The 15,835-nt window shown below is 39.8% G+C and overlaps 1 protein-coding gene across 1 annotated transcript in view; it reads right to left on the bottom strand.

The window, feature by feature from the left end:
* Positions 1–12,459: 12,459 nt before the first annotated feature.
* Positions 12,460–15,835, bottom strand: part of PRKCE (protein kinase C epsilon) — a 287,329-nt gene continuing 283,953 nt past the window's right edge. The window contains exon 15 of the mRNA XM_058801080.1: positions 12,460–15,584. Within this exon, the coding sequence (XP_058657063.1) occupies positions 15,438–15,584 (147 nt within the window). The 3' untranslated portion in view covers positions 12,460–15,437. The remainder of the gene's footprint in view (positions 15,585–15,835) is intronic.

Genomic DNA, 15,835 nt, shown 5'->3' with positions numbered 1-15,835 from the left:
GCTTTGGCACAGCTCCTTGCAGCCCTGCAATCTCCACACTGCTGCTTAACAACCTGCTTCTGAGACAAGAGCAAGGTTCCAGCCCTCCCAGCCTGCCTCTTCAGGCCTGGAAGCAAAAAACCTCCCAAGCACAAGTGTAGGAAGAGTATGACAGTGATGCATAAGGAGGGAAAGCTTTAATTTGTCGAGGTTGACTGAGTAAATCACTAAGGGACAGAATGTAAAAGCAGGAGCACACCTTTTCCTTAGCATATGGGATAGTGGTGGTGAGATATGCTGGAGAGCAAAATATGCTCAGGTGATGTGGCATGCAGGGCATTTGGGGGCAAAATCAAACAGTGAGGGAAATGGAGCCTCATTTCTGTTTTTTCTCTGAAAGCTCTTCATACCTCAGGTCCCCTCTCCCCCTTCTCCTATCAAAGGACCACCCTGCCAAGATCTGACTCCTGTGCTGATGCTTTATCTTCCCAGACTACCTTTTACAGGAGGAATCAACTCTTGTTTCATAAACTCCACCTTCAACCTCCCTCTCAGCTCTGTGTAATGCCCATTGAGCACTGCAGTGTACTGGCAGCTGCTGGCTTTGAACCCACATTTACAGTTACAGCACCTCTATGCCTTCATCTGCTTTTTCTCTTCTACCTGTTTGCTCATTTTTGTGATTTTTGGGCAACTACCATGTTACCTAAAAATGTAGATGCCCTGCCATGGTGGGATCCTGAGCTGCTGGGAAATGGCTATCAGCAGAGACTACAGATTACTATTTCAAGGGGGCTGTGGTACTTTATTACCCATCAATCATATCTGGACTTGCAGCAGTTTTCTGTATTTTGACTTGTATTGGAAATACAAGTCAAATTCAGCTGAGATGTAAAGATTATTTTTCTGTTCCAGGTTAGTCATTGAATAGTCAGTACAGAACTATAGTTTTACCACCATAGTACGGTGTGGGCATGAAACATCACAGAAAGTTCATGTCAGAGTAGAGAAAAAACTGGAGAGAGAAAACTGAGGGCATAGAAAATTATCCGGGGGTTATTTCCAGGGTGGATGATGCTGTGGGCATATCATGGACAGAACTGAAGCATCTGCAGCTGACCTAGGTAAGGATTGCTAGATTTTGGTTCATAGAGTTGGCAGTTCCTTTGCTGTCTCTGCACACTGTGGTATTTTTGGGGTTCCCTATCATGAGGAGGAAAGATGAATCTGACTCCATGTTCTTAGAAGGCTAATTGATTATTTCATGATATTATATTATATAAAGAATCCTATACTAAAACTATACTAAAGAATAGAGAAAAGATACTTACAGAAGGTTTAACAAGATACAAATGAAAAACCCATGACTCTCCAGAGTCCCGACACAGCTGGACTGTGATTGGTCATTAAGTAAAAACAATTCATGTGGTGGATAAACAATCTCCAACCACATTCCAAAGCAGCAAAACACAGGAGAAGCAAATGAGTATTTTTTTATATATATAACAATAAACAATACAAAAGTATTGTTTTCCTTTTTCTCTGAGGCTTCTCAGCTTCCCAGGAGAGAAATCCTGGGCAAAGAGGATTTTTTCAGAAAATATGATGGTGACTGCACACTGCTTGAGAAATAGAAAGATATGGTTTCTGCAGGCACTCACTGCAGTGTCAGACACTGGAAGCTGATGATACAGGCTGTGGAGCAGCAACTCTGAATCACTGTGAAGCAGCCAAATGGACGCTCACTTTGCCACTCCTAATTATCATTGCATACCACACAGAAGAGAAAGATGACAATACATGTTTTTGAAAACATATCACCATAACAGCTGCCAGTCCTTCTTTTCCATTGTACTTATGCCTATTGTACACCCAACAATGAAATCATCTGTCACTTCAGCTGTCCTCAGGAAATAGAGTTGTATATACTCACACCAACATGTCAAGCAGCAAGTAAATTTGATGGATATCAGCAATGTTAATACTCACAATGAGAGGGAAAATGATACACTTCTAGATCCCAGTAAAAAAATTCTTCTTTTTATAGCTTTCCAATTTCAATTGGGCAGAAAAAAGCACAGGAAAGTGAGAAAAATAAAGGGGGACATGACCAAGAACTCACTGGATATGACATAATTAAGTCTTGGCTAGATGCCCCCCAAGTACCACAGTATAATAACATTGTCAAGGGCTCATAAAACTGAGCTCACGGGTCTCTAACAAGCACATCTCTCCTTTATTTTTCCCAGTGCAAGAATATCACCAGTACTGTGCATACTGGCCCTGCTGCCCAGCTCTGCTGGGGACCTGCCCCTGTGAAACTGGAATGTACCTGACCTCATCCTGTTTCAGGCTCCTTTTGCTCAGGGCACGAGAGAAGGGTTCCTACACAAGGAAGGCAGACCTAAACCCTCAAACCCTGCAGAGGAACCAGCAGCACAAACTGGCAAAAGGATTAGCATGAATGACCCATCAGGAAAACAGCCACCAGCCATCTAAAACCAGCAGACCAAGTGCCAGGTTGCTCCTCATCCTCCCCTGAGCTGGGATAAGAAATTAGTATTTTCCTCCTCTTCTAGTCCCAAGAAAAAAGGAGAGCTGTTGTGGAGTGCTGACCTTACTCCAGGAGTTGTGGGGAGAAGGGGTTGAAGCAGTACCTCTTCTATCAAGCTCAGCTGCTTCTCTGAGGGTTCTGGAGCATTTACAGCATGAGTACATTAGGACTTGGGGCGAGCGTATTTGAGACTTTCTGGTCCCAAAGTCGTAAGTTTGAGGAGACTTAATCTGGCCTGTTCTTTATTTCCATGATATACAGTACTATCAAGAGAACAAAATCCTCACAATGTGTTTTTGCAAAGCCAGTTCATCTCTTTCCACCGTGAATCTCAAAACACGTCTCTCATCTCCCAAGAGCAGCAGAGGACTGATCAGTAGTCACAGCAGCTACCGACAAAACCACAAGTATTTGGAGTAATTTTTTTCCCTCCTGCTTGCATACATCTACTTTGAAAAAGATTTCAAAGACTCGATTAGTGTTTTGTCATTGGGCATCTGTGACAGAAGATGACTAAGAGAATCAGTAGTTCCTTTCACTTATAATCACTCATTGTGGGTGTTGGGTAGCAGTTGCACAAAAGTGTATTGCTCCTTTTATTGTACATGGAAACGAGCTTTCAAAGTAAACTGAGGGACAAATGTGGCTGCTCAGAACACCCCATAGCCTTCTGATCAAATCCCCCTTTGATATCCAAAGTGGTGTGTTCCAAGAGCACATGCTATTAACTGCAATACCATGAAAACTGGCAGGCTCACATGCAGGATGGTAATTTGGCTAAATCTGTTTTCCTTTAATGTATTTACTTCTTGCAGTGAGGAGGAAAAGGGGTTGTGGGGAAGAAAAGGGGTGTGAGGTGGCAAAACAAGGCAGAATGCCCACATTTGCTTTCAGTCCATGTTTGTACCTATTAAAATATTTTGCCAAATCAAAGAGATGAATTACTGTACTGTTTTTGAAGGCTGATGCAACTCTTCTTGCTCCCTGAGCCGGCACTCAGCTGGTATAATTTTGCAGGCTAGAAGAGCTGTGATTTACAGACTGGGGGATATTAACAGTTGGATCACAAGTTTTGAATCTTTCAAAGCACAGCATTGGGTGTCTATTCTTTCATGGTGTGTTTTGGCAGGTGATGGTAGCCAAGAAAATTCATCCTGCCTTTCACCTGCATTAAATGTTGGCTGGTGGGTAATTAGTGATCTGTGTTTACATTTATTTGGTTTTAGTTGTATCATCATTGTTCTATGCTCCTGGAATGAAACAATTTCTTCTCTGCTCCTACTGAGAATGACACTGAAGGAATTGTATTATCTTAGCCAAAGTCACAGCAGGCACTGGGTCAACAGGTAAAACTGTCCAGCATAGGATGAAATCTCACCCAACAGCTCAATCTCCAGATGTTGACATGAACAGAAGGGAAAAAAATAGAAGGACTAGGAAGAGACAAAATTAGGTTGAAGAGCAAAGAAATTAATAAAATCAGTGGCAAAATAGCCAGAAATGGACAAAACCCAAAGCAAGGCACACACAGATAGGTCAGAGAGTGTTTCTAACTTTTGAATTTACACATTATTGAGGAGAATGGGCTGCAAATAGCTTAGTACTTTTGCAGAGCTCATTGAAGCATTGAATTTCTCATCTTGTATGCCTCCACTCCAGTGAATTTGAGCACTCCATTTTCTTCTGAGACCTGAAGATGCTGTGCACCTCACAGACCAGCCTCTCAGTTCTCTTGCTTGAAACAATTGGACCCAACCTTCCATCATCATACTAGCCAAGGCTGTAGCTGAGCTTTGGGCTGATGGCTTGCAAATATCCATTCCAGCCCATGGATATTATAGAAGCAAAACAAAGTTTCAGCAAAGTAACTGACAGTTCATTTGATAATGAACTATCAGTAATTGACAGTCTCTTTTGGTGAAATACTAAGCTCAGTTCTTTAAATATTGCTGCAGAGATGAAAACTGATCTATGACATCTGTCTGAAGTCTATCTTTGAAAATAATCAAAGAATGTCTGTTTGTTAAAAAAAAAAACAAAACAAAAAAAAACAACCACAAACCTCCTTTGCTAAAATGCTATAGTTTTGTTGTCCCCATAATTTATAATTTCCACAGCCAACAGGTAGGAAAGTGGGTCCTGATCTGTGCCACCTCTGCAAGATCCCTTTGGGAGACTGGCACGGGCAGCAGGGATGTGTGCCTGTGGTCACACAGTCCCTGGTGTATCTCTGGATTCTGGTCCAAGTGTGGAGGCTACAGGGGCTACCCTGGTAGGTCACACCCAGGTGGTGGTGTCCTGTTCAAGTGGGAAAAGGGTGGTTACTGCCCTGGAGGTACCAAAGGCTGCTTGCCTGAGGACAAGACACTCTTTTCTGCAACTACTGGAAATTATTTCTTCACTTTTGTTGGGTGTACAATTTTAACTTTTGTATTTTAACCTAATTTACTATTAAATTTCCCCTGAAAACTGTGGGCTTTCTTATTAGTCCTTTTTTTTTTTTTTACTTTAACCTGCCTTTCAAGAACTTGATTTTATACCTCATTTCAATTGCTACATTTGAACCACTACATTTTCAGCAACTGCATCCTATAATTCATCAGGACAGCGCTGATTCAAAGGAAGGACACCACCCCACTGATTCATCAGCAGGGTTTCCTGCAGCACAGGATTGTCCCTTAGCTAATTCTCACCTTTGCAATGGTATCCCCTGAGCCTGTTTAGTTAAAAAATGGTAAGGTGCCTTGAGATAAAGTGCTTATTTCCACCACCCCAATGAACAGTCCTTCCTCCTTCTACCACCTTGGCATTCCCACTTGCCTTCAGTTGTCTGGCAAGCACTTGACCCTTTTATGAACTAATTTAGCCTTCTAAATTAGCAGAGTGGTGATTCATTCAAAAAGTGAGTTGTTTCCTATTGGGTTAGCAAGCTGGATTGCCTCAAGAGAGACAGGGAGTTGCCAGAGCCAGCACAAATCCAGCTGGAAGCTGAAAGAGGCAGGGAAGGTGAGTGCCCTCCTTGTGCAGGGGCGTGTTACATGGGCTTCACACATTGTAAACATGAGAGTGGGTGCAGATCTGCTCCCTTTCCTGTAAGGGAGCTTCAGGGACCTGATGAGCAAAGAAGAGGAATGGAGTACAACACCTTGCACATCTAGCAGATGTGAATCCCAGCTCACAGTGCCCACAAAGCTGGGATCACTTGTCAGCTTGATCTACCAGTAACATTATGCAAATTTTCTATTCTGAAAAATTGAGCACTCGGAGACAAATCTGAATGTTGATAAATTGAACTGTACTCTAAATTCAGAAAATACTTGCTTTAGCATTTATTTCTGTCATCTACACAGAAATGAATTAAATAGATCTATTAAATTATTAAATAGATCTCATATTTTGTTTGAAGTTTTTTGCCTTGTTTTGTTTTATTGCCTTTAAGAGATGAAAAGTTTTTCTTGCATAGCTAAATGCACATGAAGGACAACACTTTGAAAACTAAGTGTGTCCATTTGGGGCAGCAACATGATGGCAATGGGCTAACAGCCATAAACTGGCATTGTAAGTCTTTATACCTGATATTCTCCCTACCTTTTGTTGACATACACAACACCAATATACACCACCAGCAACAGATTAATTATATTTTATGCTAGAACAATCCACCTCCACTTTTTTTTTTTTTTTGAGAAAACCCTACTCTCTTGTCTGCCTACATTTTTATCACACAGGCTATGAAACTTGGGTTTTCTGCAATGTTTCAAAAACATTGTACTGGACTAAAAAATGATGCCCTTCTCTTGAAAAAGCTGAATGCAAGAGCCCCATGAACATACTTTTGGAAAGGAGATGGTGGCAAAGTTGTAATCCTCATGGAATAGACTATGTGCTCCATTCTCCATGGACATGACAGATCACTCTTTACTCCTGGTGGTATAATCAGAAGCCACGTTGAGTTCTTAGCTGATTGCCAACTCCCTCCCTCAGCTGCCAGGTGATACCTGAACATGAAGCTGCACTGCTGAGGTAAGGGGAACCATGCTGGTTATTATAAAAGTAGCTTGTGCTTCACATCTTTGAAGCACAGTCATCCACTTTGAATTCCTCTTGTTCCCTCCTACGTTTAACATCTATGCAAAATTCCCATTTCCTCCTCCATCACCTTTCAGCAATTTTCTCTTTGACCACTGGAAACCTCTCCAGGTCCAAGGCCACTATTCATTTAGGACCGCTGCTGTGTTTTCTGTCTTTCCCATTCTCACCTACTTGCTTCTCCATCCTCCTGCTGCCATTAACATATCCATCCTGTTGTCCCACTCAGATTTTTGAATTCCTCCAATGACTTCCCGTTTGGTGCCAGAGGCAGCTGTGATGGTGTGTGTGCTCAGCCCTGGCCCTGCAGGGCCTCCTGTGCTGGCCTGATAGCACATTAACGAGGTGCTCATGCACAACAGCCATGTCTGCTCTCCAGATTTCCACCAGGAGCTCTGCAAGGATGGGTGTTTTCCCAGCTGCTAGGCAGGAGATGGCCTCAGCGGTTTCCCCACAATCAGCAGTGCATCTCAAGGTCTTGCATTCTTCCACTTCCAGATTCTTTCACCAAAGGAAGCATGTTTATTGCTAAGTACAATTTTGCCTTAGTAATGTATGGTTTCCAGCAGAATTCCTGGAATCTGCTGTTTACAAGCAGGGTCAGAGGTTATAGAAATACTTTCAGTTTGCATGAGTAATATACCAGAAGGTTTTTGCCCATGCATAGTGTCTAAACTACATGACAACTGCATTTTTATTGGTGTTGATAACCTCCCTGGCTCTGAAATCTACTCGTTCAGCTGTGTGGGTGGTTCAAATTATTTCTAGACAGCTTAGTAAATGAAAATTAATACTCTCCACTCCTTTTCATCACCCAGACTCTTCTTCCAATACAGGCAGGAAAATTAACAAGAACAAAAACATCAGTAAAGCTCTCACATTTGAAGTCTTGCAGCTGGAGATCATCTCTCAGCGTATCAACCAAATACACAATGGCAGCAATATTACCCAGTGCAAAATGCTCCTGCAGTGTGCTGCTTTTATCACTGAGCAAGCAAATTAGAAAAAGGATAATGTCACTGAGCTGAGCCTCTTGGCAGTTCACCACTTGGTGCAGGCCTCTTAGAGGGCTAATGGCTGATAGCACACGGGGGTGTATCGAGAGGATGTTCTATGTAAGTTCACTCCTTCTGGAGAAAGGAGATTCTGTCTGGTGGTGTTAATGATTTAATGCTGCTTTTGTAGCCCTCTACCTTGACAGAATATTGGTTCTGCAGAGTTTTCCATTTCTTCTCCCACCAAGGTCAGTACCTGGGCAGCTGCTCCTGACCAAGGCAGCACTGGTGGTGTGCAGTGGGATCTGTGGTCACAGCAATCCTGCATCTATTGTGCAAGAGGACAATGCAGTCAACAAGAGGAACTCACTGCAACGTGGACTTTGCATCAGCACTTCTTGGCCCATATTGGGTACACTGAACACACTGCTGAGTTTAGCAGGCTCTCTCTATGAGCAGAGATGCTTTCAATAGGAACACACATCATAGGCTGTATTTCAGAGTGCCCAAACATGGAGTTTCATGATGACAGCTGCTCAAGAGTTGGGCCTATATTTGAAATTGGAGAAGTGTGGTATAAACCCTGCTCTAGAACACCAGAACACTGGTTTACCAGTGAGACAACTCAAGGAGGATGGATCTTGGGATTCCCAGGGGTGCAGGTCAGCAGCTAGAAGGTGTTTGAGGGATTTTGTACAATCCTGTACTTTGGTAGAGCAGCACCATAAACCATGAACAGGCCTCAGTTCAGCAGAATTCAAGATCTAGGAAGTCAAGCTCCTATTCTTTAAAGAAGGATACTGAGGGTGCAGCTGCAATGCACTGGTATGCAAGGGGTAAGCATATAATTTAATCAAAGAAAAATGTCTCCACATTATTCCAGCAAGCAAAGATTAAAGGTCTTAAATTTCCTTCTAAACAAGACAGTGATCCCCACCCTAACATAAACATTTACCTAAGTGAGATTTGCATAATCTCTTTGACCCTCAATCTCCTCACCTTAATCAACCATATCATTATTTACAAAAATGTGCCTCCACGGGCCTGATATCTTTGCCTACTTCTCACTGCTCATTAAGATCAACAGAAAATGTTTTTTTGATGTACCAAGACTCCAAGTAAATAGCTTTCCTAGAACACAGAGGTTCTCAAACTTTGCCTAGGTGTGATCATTTCCATAAAAAGCTTATCCTATTGTAAAACTAAATCCCCTCCATCTCCCTTATGCACAGAATAATAGAACGGCCTAGGTTGGAAGGTAGCTCAAAGATCATTTAATTCCAAATCTCCTGCAATGGGCAGGGACACCTTCCACTAGACCAGGTTGCTCAGGGTCCCATCCAACCTGGCCTTGAACACTTCCAGGGATGGGACATCCTCAGCTTGTCCGGGTAAGCTTTTCCAGTACCTCACCGCCCCCGCAGTAAGGAATTTCTTCCTAATATTCAATCTGAACCTGGTCTCAGTTACCCTAAAGCCCTCCATCAGCTGCTGTTCCTGAGAGGACGCCACTGTTGATCGTGAAGAGCAATGAAGGGCACTCCAAGCAGCCGTGATGCCCTTTCGCAGGAGACCACCAGCAGGTAATTATTACCAAAGCACAGCTTTGAAAACACCTTGTGCTTAGAAACACCAGGACAATTAGGGCACTGATGAGCTTTACTCATACTCTTCTGATGAGCTTTACTCATACTCTTTTCCTAGAACTTCTGCTGACTTTATACTAACATAATATGAAGCGAACCACCATCATGGCACCTAATTTCAGTTTTCTTATTAGCAAAATGGCCATAATAGTATCTCTCCCTTTGCACAATTTTGGAGTCTCAAGCTCCCCACCACTTATGTCAGTGAAAACCAAGGGGCTGCTTAGGCAACTGTACTCATTTTTTTTGCTATGGGAAAGTGCAAGTAAAAAATGGATTTCTGACATTTAGACACATTTTTCATGTTGATGTTCCATCTGATGTATGAGCAGAGGTGCATTTAGTGCCACTCAAGGAGGATCTGGCATACTCCTGAAAGGTTTTCAAGAGTACATAAGATGACCCAATTAACATAACAGCTCGTGCAGTCCAAAAGCAGGAGTTCTGTTCCTTCCTTTCCTCTCTGTGGCACTGATCCTAGATGCATGGCAGCTCTGGGTAACATTTTGTCTTAAGAGGTCTGGAGGAACAAGAGTGTCCATCTGCACAGATGAGCTCCTGCCCAGCCCTCACTCTTGATGTGACTACAAGTCTTATCTTCAAGCTGCTTCCTTCAGTACACAAGACACTAGATCAAACTGGTAGTGTTGAATAGTGATGACAAGTGTATGCAATGCCCAATTCAGTTCTCAATCCAGTGCCCAGATCAGCAATAGACTCCAGGTCAATGACTTTTTTTCCAAATTGATTTTTTCCAAGGATTAAACATCTGTGTACAAACTCTAAAGTTCTTTAATGCTTTTCCAAATTTTGGATAGTCTTGCATAATCATTTCACAATATTTATAGTGGCAATTTGAGTTTCAACTTAAGCTGTTGCTCTTATCTCCTGATTCTACAGCAATGATGAGGTAAAAGGAAAGAGAGAGTGGAAACTATTTTGGCACATATATGCACTTTCCCAACGTGCTAATAAAACCTTTATCTTCCTCCCCTTCACTGTAGCTAACAGGACAAAAGAAGAGATACTGTGTACTCCAGAACACAGTAGGAGTTTGTATTGATAGAAGGGGAGTAGAGAATGTCCTGTATCTTGATTTTGAAAAAAATATTTGTTACATACAACATAAGCAAGCTAGGGAAAGACATTCTAAACATAGCTATATATAGGGAGTATGAGAACAGCAGGAAAACCATAGAGAAGGTGATCATCAAAGGTTTACTGCTAAAAGGGAAGCCTGCACCAAGGAGCATTTTGCAACTTGCTAAATTCCTATTTAGCATATTTCCATCATCGTGTCCTGGACAGAACCTGTTTTGATTATGAGTGGATGATCAGACAGAAAGCATGCATATTAGATTTACAACTGACTCTAATCTGGGACAACCTGTGAAATAATTGAGAACAAACTTGGATTAAGAAAAGAAAATGTAAAAATGTAACAGAAAACAAAACCGAACAGAGTAGTCATTGTAATAATCCACGCTGCATCCACAACTGAAAATTACATGTAATTCTACTCCCTGTCTTCAAAAGGGATACAGTAGAACTAGAAAAGACTCAGTGAAAGTTGATACAGATGACAGAAAATATGGGATGTGTCTTTACGAAGCCTTTTGACAGGGCAAGACTTTTCAGTCTGAAAGAGAAATGGCTGAGGGAGGATGTATCAATGACCTATAAAATTCTGAGTGGCATGAAAAAAGGGGAATAGCAAAAAATGATTTATCCTCTTTCAGGGAGCATGAAATGGACTTATGATTAGGTCAGAATAAACAAATAGAGAGAATTTGCAACATAGTTATTAGTTGAGCTCTCTAGCTCTTTCCCACAAAATGTTTTACATGCTAGAAGTTGAGATTGTCTAAAATTGATTATCAAAATTAATCGAAAGAAATTTTCATACTGATTTAATCATGTAACTTACTAGACTACCAGGAGGCTAAAAATTTTTTTGATTATAAAATGACCTGGAAGGCCACAGAAGCAGACAGATACTTCCTGCTGAGACCCTTCCCGAACACTTAGTACCACATTTAGAACATGGGCAGCCAATGAAAATGCAACTCAAAACACTGTTGTCTTCCCAGAGAAACTGTTCCTAAAAGACATCAGTTTTACAATATTCCAAGAAAACATGATATGAATTGATCTGTTTGGAGACCAGTGATGCTTATTGTTCATGAGATGAAGTTAAGCCTCCTTATGCTTGTAAGGCTGCAACACACAGCCACAAAATCCAAGTTACATGGTTATTTGACTGGTAAAATCTGTGTGGCAAAGATTATGCCAATACTGTCAACACACAGGAACTGGAATATGCTCATAGGCACCAAACACATTCAGAGACTTTGAGAAGACTCAGCACAACGAAAAAGAATGGAGGTTTATGCAAAGGCTGCAATTTGAACAGAAAACACAACTAAAATATAATTTTTTTTTAAAGCTAGTTAGTATACCTACTACTTAGGTATACTAACTGGGGATTGTCAACTGGATTTACTGCCAGAGTATGCTGATAGCTGATCTACTGAAGTTAAGAATTTCAGACCATGGAACTGGAAAATATCTAAGGTGCAAACTGAAATATGATGAAATAATAAAATATTTCAGTCAATGTCATACTGACATATTAAGTTAATTAAATAATTTAATAAGCTCTATCACCCTTAACTAAATTTTTGCATACTATTACTCCCTCTATTCAATCCAATGCAGACTAAAGCAGTGCAATATGTTTGTACTGCAGGTGCCCTACTGAAATGAGTTTTAACAACACAGCTAAGGAGAATGCTGGGGTCAGTCAGAACTCACTGAACATGATGTAGCCAGTAAGCAGAAAAAGAAAACCATATCAACTCACCTGCATGCTGTTTTTGAGGTGTGTATTACCCAAGAAAAATAGTGATCACACACTGTTACCTGTGTTTGTCTTGGAGTGTTTAGTGCTTCACAGGTGAGGCTCTTGTTAGCAAATCCTTCCTTTGCAAATTGTTCACTCCTAAAAGACAAGCTCACAAAATTTTGTACAACACATAGCAGGGAAAATACTCATCCTTCATCTTTCTTTCTTCCTCATTAGGAAATACTCAGGAAAACTTTGGGGAAAAAATAAGATTTAACATCATTGTATTTATTAGGTTCCAAAACAATACACATTCACATCCTTTTGAATACAGTACATTTGGCACAGTAATAATGTTTACGATGAAATAACACTAATGAGTGGCAAGAGATTCAAATTACATCCATAAGAAAAAAATTCTGTACAAATAAATCCTCACAATAAAAAAAAAAAACCTACCCCCCCCAACTGAATACATTTTATATTTAGCCAGAACTATTCTGCACATAATTTAAAAAGAGGTAATTTTTAGGCCTATTTGGAGAGAATTATTTTTCATCCTATGGAGAGAAAAAATTTATTTCCATTTTAAAAGTCTGTTTGGGAGAAAAACCAAGAAACAATGTATTCTTTATAATTATTATTATGAATAATAATTTTGGCATTTTGCACTCATTTTACAAAGAAGGAACAGAAAAGATTCTACAGAACAGGCAGAAATGTAACAGAATGTCCTTTTTTTTAAGAGTTATCTTTAAAAAATGTTCAAGGTAACAGACAGACCTTCTGATGTAAACCCAAGGCAGAGAATCTAACTATTTATATGGAAGAAATATCTGCCCATGCAATAGTTTCTATCTCCTTCATTTTTCTCTTAGCATCCTTCCCAACTCTGCAGGCGCTGAGGCCTCTCGACGTACGGACGTGTGCTAATTATCTTCACGTTAGAGAGGGGAATACAGACTACATAGCTTGTGCACAACAGCTGAATGGGATGCTTTTATTCCTTCAAGAGAAATGCTCAGAGCTCTGTGTAAAGGCCCCTGGTTGGACAAACAGTAGTGCACGATCCCATAACTTGCCTTCCTAGCAGTCTGCTCACCCATGGAAAAGAACGCCTTAGCATTGTGATCAGTTCTTGCCTGGATGTCAAAAGCTAACTGTGATGAGAAATAAACAGAGCCAGTGGCGAGACACAAATTGATGGGCAGCTCTACAATATATTTCTAAGAGAGAAAGAGATTTAAACATTGAGATGATGCAATCATTAAGATGTTTCTGTGCTGGTACTCAGCTCCAGAAGCTAGTCTTTTCCCAGTACAAAAGATTACTGAAGATAAATTAAATTAAACTAAAGGCTTGATCCTTATTACACTTGTAGGCCAGACAACACATTAATTGATATATCATAATATTTAATATTTTGAAATAATCATAAGAATATATATAATAATTACACCTGAGTTTTAAAAACAAAACAAAATGGAACTGAATGGTGTCATCAGTAACAGGCCATGAGCAGCCAGACGCAAAACTGACACAAACTAACTCATCTGCTTGAGACCGAGATTATCTCTTAAAGCCAATGATTCACACTTTGTCCACCACGATTTGTAACATTCCTTTCTCTTTCCGAGCTCTATCATGTCATAATAGAGTTGAAGAGAACTATAGAAGAGATTTAGTATAGCTTAATATATGTCTACGTCTTTTATAACAAAAACCTCATCTTTCTGACAGTAACTTGAACCAATACACATACAAGAGTATTGCACATGGACATTATTATAATTATTCTTTCATAGACTAACATTTTAATAGTATGCCTGAACATGCAGCAGTTGATACCTCTATATTCAATGAATTCCACAGGCCTTGCAGCAAACACTATATACAAAATCTCACCTGTACAAAAGGCAAAAAAGCTTCTTTAGTGCCACTTTGCCAATCACAAGTATATATATTTTTGTGCAGCTGGAAATCCATGTGCAACAATTAAAATGGATTCCAATGACCGCTCACTCAGTCCAGTAAAATATATAATAAAATTACCTCAGCGATACATGTACACAAAAAAAAAAAAGAAAACAAAAAAAAAAGGATTAAAACCAAAACCAAATCACAGGGTACTCCTGGAAATATAAGTACATAACACTGTTTGCATATCTACAGGAGGTAACTTCACATTAGCAATATTGTCCACATGAGTTACCATTTCAATTCATACACACAAAAAAAAAAATCAATTTACAGCTTTCAATAATGTCAGTTTGTGAATGTTTGATCTTCAGTTTTTTAACACATCTCCACATAATGCATGTGTAGCCTTATTTTGTGTCTTCTAAAAGCAGATTTCTCTTTAGATTTTAAAAATAAAACCCAACAAACACAGTAGTACTATGGTTTTGTAAAAGTGTGCAAAAGTAACACACTGCTGAGAAAATAAATATAAATAAGAAATTAGCTACTATGGAAAAGGCAAATTTATAATGTTTATAATTAATTTTTTATGTAAAATTAACTGTAAACATTTGCAAGATTGCCGTCACATTAATGGTTCATTTAAAAGGATATTAAATTTGGTAACATGGATAGTACATCAAATTGTCTGAAAACCAGAAAAATGGCTATATATAGCTGAGTTAAAGTACTGTAGGCTTTTTATTCTTTAGCCCTTTAATATCTATCCATGTAGGATCTGTTTCTTGCTTTTAATATCACTTATCTTTTTGTCTCTTATTCCTAAGAGCTTCCTGTATGTTGTGTGAGGAAGTTCACTGAAAGCCTTAAGTGATGAGCTTCTTTTTCTGGACAACTTCATCATTTGTACCTCTCCACAAAAAATTAGTAAATGAGGATTACACCTCCATGGAGGCAGACTTTGCCTTCCAAAGGGCATCTGAGTACAAATCTCACCATAACCACGACTGCAGAAGAAGCAATTCTCACCTTCTTAGCTTAATTATATATGACGATTACAGAACGTGGTCTGCTAAATTGCTTTTAATAGTATAGCTTCATTTCCTATGGAAAAGATACAATTTTTTCCTCTGGGAATTCCTATTCTTAGGAATAAAAGAAAAGTTGCAAATATATGGCAGTGTGTTACATCCACAATTTCTGATACAAAATTATTTTGCATTGCTTTGTGAGACAGAAATTAAGAGTGCTTTCAGGTCAGAAGATTAAAGGAAAAAAACCAATAAATATATATTTTAACTTGGGATATGGGCTCAGGGTAAAAGAAGTAGTTCTTGATCTACTGAGTCTCAGTAAATTGATGATGTCTTCAGGATCACTTCTTGTAGCATCTGTCAGCCTAACGTTGTCTATGGCAGTAGCTCTTCTCCAAAATAAGAGAACCCTTTAAATTCTTCTTGATTGATTTGTTTTATAATTGTCTCATCCACTAGTGTTAATACTGGTTCTTCTCGTGTAAAGTCTTGATCAAAGTTATTTACATCCCTTTTGGTTTTCTGAGAAGAAAAATATAAATAAGGTGAATGGTAAAACAGCACAATAAAATAACACGTGCTCTCCCTCCTCTCCAACCCCCCTGAAAGGCTGAAATTTCTGGAATGATTGAAATAAAAGAGGAGCTACTTCACACAAATAACAACAGACATATGAAAGAAGCTACAGGAGCAAGAAGTATAAATGAGTTTAGGAGAGGCCACAGAAGCAGAACTGTAAATGAGGTCCCAGAGACTCGTGGTCTCTGCCAGGC

The sequence above is a fragment of the Ammospiza caudacuta genome, chromosome 3 (genome assembly GCF_027887145.1).
Source record: "Ammospiza caudacuta isolate bAmmCau1 chromosome 3, bAmmCau1.pri, whole genome shotgun sequence".
Lineage (NCBI taxonomy): Eukaryota > Metazoa > Chordata > Aves > Passeriformes > Passerellidae > Ammospiza > Ammospiza caudacuta.
This window is presented reverse-complemented; position numbering and strand designations above follow the sequence as displayed.